The sequence below is a fragment of the Cynoglossus semilaevis genome, chromosome 2 (genome assembly GCF_000523025.1).
Source record: "Cynoglossus semilaevis isolate Cse_v1.0 chromosome 2, Cse_v1.0, whole genome shotgun sequence".
Classification (NCBI taxonomy): domain Eukaryota; kingdom Metazoa; phylum Chordata; class Actinopteri; order Pleuronectiformes; family Cynoglossidae; genus Cynoglossus; species Cynoglossus semilaevis.
In genome coordinates, this window is record NC_024308.1 from 10713616 (window position 1) to 10721199 (window position 7584).

General features: G+C 45.0%; 1 protein-coding gene across 1 annotated transcript in view; it reads left to right on the forward strand.

The window, feature by feature from the left end:
* Positions 1–6: 6 nt before the first annotated feature.
* slc1a7b (solute carrier family 1 member 7b) overlaps positions 7–7584 on the forward strand; it is an 8771-nt gene continuing 1193 nt past the window's right edge. The window contains exons 1-10 of the mRNA XM_025053541.1: positions 7–1715; positions 2264–2343; positions 2865–3080; positions 3298–3340; positions 3417–3648; positions 3752–3851; positions 4502–4735; positions 5759–5953; positions 7020–7154; positions 7348–7447. Coding sequence (XP_024909309.1) covers positions 1572–1715; positions 2264–2343; positions 2865–3080; positions 3298–3340; positions 3417–3648; positions 3752–3851; positions 4502–4735; positions 5759–5953; positions 7020–7154; positions 7348–7447 — 1479 coding nt within the window. The 5' untranslated portion in view covers positions 7–1571. The remainder of the gene's footprint in view (positions 1716–2263; positions 2344–2864; positions 3081–3297; positions 3341–3416; positions 3649–3751; positions 3852–4501; positions 4736–5758; positions 5954–7019; positions 7155–7347; positions 7448–7584) is intronic.

Sequence of the window (7584 nt, forward strand, 5' to 3'; positions counted from 1 at the left end):
TAATCTAAAAAAGAAAAGTGACATTTTCTCTAAACAGAAGAAGCTAACACTTAGGAATTGGTAAAACAAATTGTTTAGTTAGGATTATAATAATAATAACAACAAGTCAGAGGGAAACAAGCTAACGAAATAGCCAAACAACACTGTCGCATAATTAGATAAATTTGACCAAAAAAGGGTAAAGACAGCTCAATGTAAGCAAAAATGAGCTAAAACTCAGCTTTAGGATTTTTAAGGTTAAAGTTTTATCACACAGGAAGCTAAATGTGAGAAATTATAAAATGGAAAACTCATAAACCTGACATTTAGCCACAAACATTAGAATTTTCTGACATGAAAAGAAGAGCAAAAAAAAAAGAGCTATAAAATCTAACCTTTAGCATCAGGGTGAGTGTTAGAGACAGGTGGACACTTTTTTTATCTCCAGCTCTCCATTGGCTGCCATGTTTCCATAAAGGTTTCCTACAGGATTAATCTGGATTATAATCCCTGTGTGTGAGTGTGTGTTTTTCTCCCCCCAGTGGAACATGTTTTTAACGTGGTTCCCGTTGGTGGAATCTCGTGACCCGTCTCCTCCGCGCTGCTGGGTTTTTAATCTGAGTTGTTTTCATATAGTGGGATTGCAGAGGTTAACTCCGCCCACACCCCCACACTTCCATCCTCTGTCCTCTCAGGACCAGCTGTTCCCCAGTGTTCAGTGACGGGTGGGGCAGGGTGGGGCAGGAGCTCAGTGACAGAGATGCTGCCAAAGGAATATTTGGGAAATTCGACGGAGGAGGAATTTGTTCCAATGTTCCTGAACCTTTCCTCGGTTCCTGCGGTTCCTGGAATGGGATCAACCACTGGTTCTGGACTCCTGTGAGGACCTGATGAGGACAATGGTCTCAGTGTTCCCTGAAGTGATGACGGCTCCGTCTTTGACTGCAGTTGAACGAGGAACGACTCAACCCTGACTTTGGAACCCAACAGATGACATCGTTTTTGTTTATGTTCAAATATTTATATCTTGTTTCTAACTTTTAGCTACTTTTGCTACATTTTTGGTTATTTTATTTTATTTTTAACAGCGACTCTCTTTTCTTGGCTAACATTTAGCTATTGTTGCTGTTTTGCTGCTTTTTTAGAATTGTTGCTAGCTACTTCTGGAATAATCTTTTGCTTTTATTTCTATTTCTAATAATACTGGATGGACTAATTGCTTTTTTGCCATAGGCCTGGGCAATACTTAACTGCTAACACTTAGCTAGGCTGACAATATGTCATATTTGTCCATATTCATCTCAAATCAAATCTTTTTTCTTAAACTTTGACTTAAGGTGAACTCTTGACGAGGTCTCGGGGTCAACGTTAATCTTTCAACGCCGCAGCGTTTCTCACGTGTAACTACTTCTAGACATCTTTTAACCAACATCTGTTATAGTTAAAAAATACTTTTTATCAACGTTGGCTCTTTTTGTGGGTTTAGTTTTTAGCTAACGTTGAGCCACTATAAGGAGTATTTGAACTGTATTTGCTGGCTGTGGGCGGGTCTTATTGATGGCTAACTGCTGATTGGACAAAATTGGACCCTTATGATGGCGATGGAGCTTGACGGCGTGTGGCTGAGGGTGAAGAACGTCTGTAAACAGAATGGACTCCTCATCATGTCCGTCATGGCTGTGGTCATCGGCTGTTTGTTGGGCTTCTTCCTGAGGACGCGGCGACTCTCAGAGCAGGTCAGATTTGAGGCTCCGCCCACACTTGTGAATCCTGGGATTTTGTGGCTCCATTTTTAAAGACTGTGTGTGTTTTCTGGGATGGGGTGAGTGCAGGGGACTGATCTCTTTACTAGCTGTGATCCAACATGCCCGCCACCACAGCCCTTTTCTTTCCCATCATGCTCCCTGACCATGAATCTGTGACTCCTTCACTTTCACCCCCGCAGATTAAAATCCAACAAAAAAAGCTTCTAATAAGAGCAGGGCTCTGACAGTGATGATTGGTTGATGCCAGCTGGATATGAAACAAAGGGGGAGGAGCTACAGCAGATGATGTCACCTCAGACTCTCTGACCAATACTTGGGTCTTCTGCTGATCTCTGGTCCAACCCTGGTCCTCAAACCCAGAGCTCCTGGACCTAAGTCCAGTCAGAACTGAACCTCAGTTCGAGCCAAAAAAAAAAAAAACCCAATGACGACTTCAGGAATCCTTTAACTCCATGATTATTCTCAATCATAATCTTGATCTTAATCCTACATGTTTCATTCTCTCTGATTCTGGGCAGGAAGTGAAGTACTTTCAGTTTCCTGGGGAGCTGCTGATGAGAATGCTGAAGATGCTGATCCTCCCACTGGTCGTGTCCAGGTGAAGTTTACTTCTGATCTTTCTGTTAATTAAAGGTCTGGAGTTCAAGGCTCTGATTGGTCAGATGATGTTCTCAGACATCTTTGACCAGCAGCAGCTCAGACCATGTTGACATTCATTCACAGACGCAGGACAGAGACAAGAGATGTTTGAACTAAAGGTAAAACGAGTCTAGAGATGAGAGAACTGAAGCCTACACACACACACACACACACACACACGTGAGGTCCAGAGTAGCTAAACTGACCGAACGTTAGTCTGAAGCTAGAAAGTTGTTAGTCAAAGCATGGTCAGCTGTTAAAAGACAACTACAGAAAAGCCGACGTAGTCACAGTTTTCCTGCTGGGCCACAAAGAAATGAAACAAGTCTGATACAAACATGGCTCTCAAGTCTCAAAGCTGCCTCTGAATGGTCAACAGTGACTTCTGTTTGACCTACTGACCCTCTCCACTTGTATGTGGTCCAACATCATCAGCGTATGGACAGAACTTTTCATGTTTCCACATTTCCTCCTCCTCAGTCTGATGTCAGGACTCGCTGCCCTGGACGCCAAGTGTTCTAGTCGTCTGGGTCTGATCACAGTGTCCTACTACCTGTGGACCACGTTTGTGGCCGTGATCGTTGGGATCATCATGGTCTGCATAATCCACCCTGGGGGTGCGGCCCAGAAAGAAGACTCAGAGGACAGTGGGAAACCCATCATGAGTTCTGCCGATGCTCTCCTGGACCTGATCCGGTGAGACCAGAACCTCAACCCTAATCCTAACGTAGTAGTTTTTGGATCTGTTTTATCCAATCATAGCTGTTAATCTTATTATAGCTATAATAAGCTATAATAATCATAGCTAATCTTTAGCTAAAACATTTTCTGTGGATTGTGATTATTTAGTATCAACTAATTAGCAATCTTTGGCTAACTGTTACACGTCTGTGTCTGCGTCTGTGTACTACAGGAACATGTTCCCATCTAATCTGGTCCAAGCCACGTTTCAGCAGGTAAGTGTCAAACTGTTATGATGAAGACAGAGTTCCATCACAGTGTTCTTCACATTAACATTCTCTCCGTGAACAGTACCGGACCAGCAGCGAGTACATTGTGAAACCAAAGCCAGGTGTGAGTCAGACGTCGTCCGAGTCCACCACACGGCGGACGCTCATCTACGGCATCAGAGGCGATAATGGGAGTGACATCCAGAACTTTGCCCTGGACCTGACTCCGCCCCCTGACGTGCTTGTACGAACGCGGGAAGGAACGAGTGATGGGATGAACGTCCTTGGAATTGTTATTTTCTCAGCAACCATGGGTATAAAAACACCAAAACAAACAAACCAGGAGTAGACATGTTAGACGGGTGAAGGTTTGAAACCCTGAAACTCCTTCACAGCCGGGTCTCTGTGTCCCTGCAGGAATCATGTTAGGAAGGATGGGGCCCAACGGCGCCGCCCTGGTCAACTTCTGCCAGAGTCTGAACGAGGCCGTCCTGAGGATCGTGGCCATCGTCATATGGTGAGAAGAACTAGTTCAGGTGGTGACGGTCAGACACTGAGATAAGGAGGTCACTGGTACAGCTGCTGTGATTGGTCACGCAGATCTACGACCCAGGTTCTAATGCTCAACTCCCTGGCCGTGAGGCTGAACATCAGCTGAGCTTCACTGTAGATGTGGGCGGGGCTAAAGCTGGTCTCCTGTGTGATCAACTGAACTCCCACTAACACAAACTGGACCAGAGTCCTGTAGACCAAAGTCCTGTAGACCTCAGTCCTGTAGACCAGAGTCCTGTAGGCCAGAGTCCTGTAGACCAGAGTCCTGTAGACCAGAGTCCTGTAGACCAGAGTCCTGTAGGCCAGAGTCCTGTAGGCCAGAGTCCTGTAGACCTCAGTCCTGTAGACCAGAGTCCTGTAGACCTCAGGCCTGTAGACCAGAGTCCTGTAGACCAGAGTCCTGTAGACCTCAGTCCTGTAGACCAGAGTCCTGTAGGCCAGAGTCCTGTAGACCTCAGTCCTGTAGACCAGAGTCCTGTAGACCTCAGTCCTGTAGGCCAGAGTCCTGTAGGCCAGAGTCCACTCGTCAGGTTCATTTGTGAACAGGACATCAGTTGAAGGCAGCCCAGTGGAAGTAGACTGGTTCTGATCCATCGTTGTCCACTCCTCCTCCAGGTACTTCCCATTTGGCATCGTGTTCCTGGTGGCTGGAAAGATCCTGGAGATGAGTGATCCTTCAGACATGGGTAAAAAGCTTGGGTTCTACGCCCTGACAGTGGTCTTTGGTCTGGTGCTGCACGGCCTGTTCATCCTTCCTGCCATGTACTTCTTCATCACCAAGAAGAGCCCCATTGTCTACATCCGTGGAATTCTGCAGGCGCTGCTCATCGCGTTAGCCACTTCCTCCAGGTACAGAACGGTTTTACGTTCACTAATGAGACTGAGACTCTGATCTTAGTCCACTGGACAGAGCAAGACTTTCTCTTTTCTGACCTGGGACCAGAACCATGTTCACATCAAGTCTTTTCTCACTTTAATCTGGAATAATCCCAGAGTAACAAATGCAGATTAGTTATTTCCTGTTTAGTGGAGCAGGAGGAAGAGAGGGGTGCTGGGAGATGAGAAAACATCTGGAGCGTGTGGGAAGAGATTGGAATGTGAAGTAGCATTCCGATGGTGTGACTAGACTCACCCCCCCGCACTTCCCCCGACTGTGTGTGTGTGTTTGTGTGTGTGGTCTGTTTTTGCTCAAGAATAAAAGCAGCAGCAAATGTTCTCACAAATGTTTGAATTTGAAGCAGTTTTAGAGAGAACGTCATCTGAGCTCTTGGTTTGTCTTTGAGACAGAACTGGTACCAGTTAGCTCCGCCTCAGTATTAGCTCCGCCTCAGTATTAGCTCTGCCTCAATGTTATCTGGTGTTGATGCTTGTTGTCAGACCTCAGGTGAAGACAGAAACAGAGACTTATCTAAAAGTTCCAAGATGTCAAAGACTGAACCAGGACCAGGACCAGCCGTTGTTGTCCAGTTTCCTCAGTTCAGTATTCCACAAACAGCTAATCTCAGTTTCTCCATGAAGTGGATCAAACCTGGAAAACTCTCCTCTTCTCTTCAGTTTCCACTCCTTGTTTTTCCCGCTCTTTTTCAGTTCACAGACGTGTTACATTTGTTTCCTTCCTCCTTTCTACTTCCTGTCCAGCTGTCACGTCATCTTTTTCAGAAACAAGTACTAGATACTATGGTTCCCATGGAAGGATTTCCAGACCTTCTCAACTTCATGTTCACCAAGCAGTTTTCACATGTAAATGAGATGTTTCCAGACCAATGTGTGAAAATTACACATTTAGGGTCTGTGTAGGACGTATTAGCTTGAGCTAAAACAATGTTAGCTAAGTGCTAATGCTGATCTTGTCCACTTCTGACTTCTCCTCAGCTCAGCCACGTTGCCCATCACCTTTAAGTGCCTCCTGGAGAACAACCACATCGACCGGCGAATCATACGCTTTGTGCTTCCTGTCGGTGCCACCATCAACATGGACGGAACTGCACTCTACGAGGCCGTGGCGGCCATTTTCATCGCTCAGGTCAACAACTATGAGCTGGACTTTGGTCAGATCATCACCATCAGGTCAGTGGGCCAGGATCAAAGCGGCCATCTGTGCTGCTGAGCTCATTTACAGGGAAACAACCGGGCTCTGGGATTTAAAGCCATGATATTAACAACAACAACAACAACAACAACAACAACAACTGAACCCCCAGTGGGAGGAGTAGGGACGGACCGTGGAATAGTTCTGATCATGTCAAACGTCTGTTCTCTGCTGCATCTATGTTAATTTATAACAATAATTCAGAGCGATGGGAGTGCCCCCTAGTGGCAACAGCTAGTTTGAGTGTTACAAGCTGTATTTCAGGGATAGACAGAGCCCACTCAGCAGGGTCCATTCAAAAGATCACTGATTTCACTTCAGTCTCTGAGGTCAAACTTGATGTTTAACATTTAAATGCCAAACTGTTCAAATTTGAATTTGATCTGTTTATTCAGTCCGTGAACACGTTTTAACCGATTAATCACTGATGTTTGAATGGACCTTGGTCTGGTGACAAGTGTTGTTGTCTTGTCCAGGTGTGAAGGGATGTGAACCTATAACTGTGTGTTCTTGTTGTCATTGTTGTTGTCATTGTCATGGTTGTCATTGTCATTCTTGCTGTCGTTGTTGTTGTCATTGTCATGGTTGTCATTGTCATTCTTGCTGTCGTTGTTGTTGTCATTGTCGCCGTTGTTGCTGTTACTGTAAACCCTCTCCTCCGTCTTTTCCCTGTGAATGCTTATTTCCATGGAGACTGTGTGGATTGACATGATCCTATAATCTCTCTGTAAAAAGCCACGTAGCCTGGATTAAACCACAGTATGAAGTGAGCAGTCACGCCACCGCTCGACCTTTGACTCCCAATCAGTTCCAGCCCCCCACCCCCCACCCCGCTGTGGCATCAGGGTTACAGTGACTGGTTGTCATGTGTCTCTATAGTTCACTTTTAAATAAAATGTCCATCCAGGATTCCGTAGCAGAACCATGACTTTGTTCTGGAACAAAACTTCCTAAAGATACGAGTCGTACTAACACAGTCGTAAAATTCTAACTTTTAGCTAGCTCTCATTTGATGTAAACTAAAACTGAATTGTTTTCTCTTAGCATCACAGCCACAGCAGCAAGTATTGGAGCAGCGGGAATTCCTCAGGCTGGACTTGTTACCATGGTGATCGTCCTCACATCTGTGGGACTGCCTACTGATGACATCACTCTCATCATTGCTGTTGATTGGGCGCTGTCAGTAGTTTTTAGCTTTTACTTTTGGTTTTCTTGGTCAGTTTTAGATAACTGAATTACACCTAGAAACATTTTGTATTTTTTTCAATCTGTTAAGGCTAACTTTTAGCTATTTTAGATGTGGTTTGGCTGACCTTAGCTGCTGACCTTTTTTTTTGGCTAACTCTTTTCCTCCTTCTGCTGTTTGTCTCAGAGACAGATTCCGGACCATGGTGAACGTGATGGGAGACGCCTTGGCCACAGGAATCATGGCCCACATCTGCAGGAAAGACTTCCTGAAAGAAGGAGACGGGGTGAGTTTGGCCTGGAATATATTATACTGTATATATATAATAATAAAATAGGAGTTTTGAAACACCTTCAACTTCAGCCAGAGCTGAAAATGTGACAATTACTCAAAATTAAGTGTAAAGCTAACATCAAGTAAAAA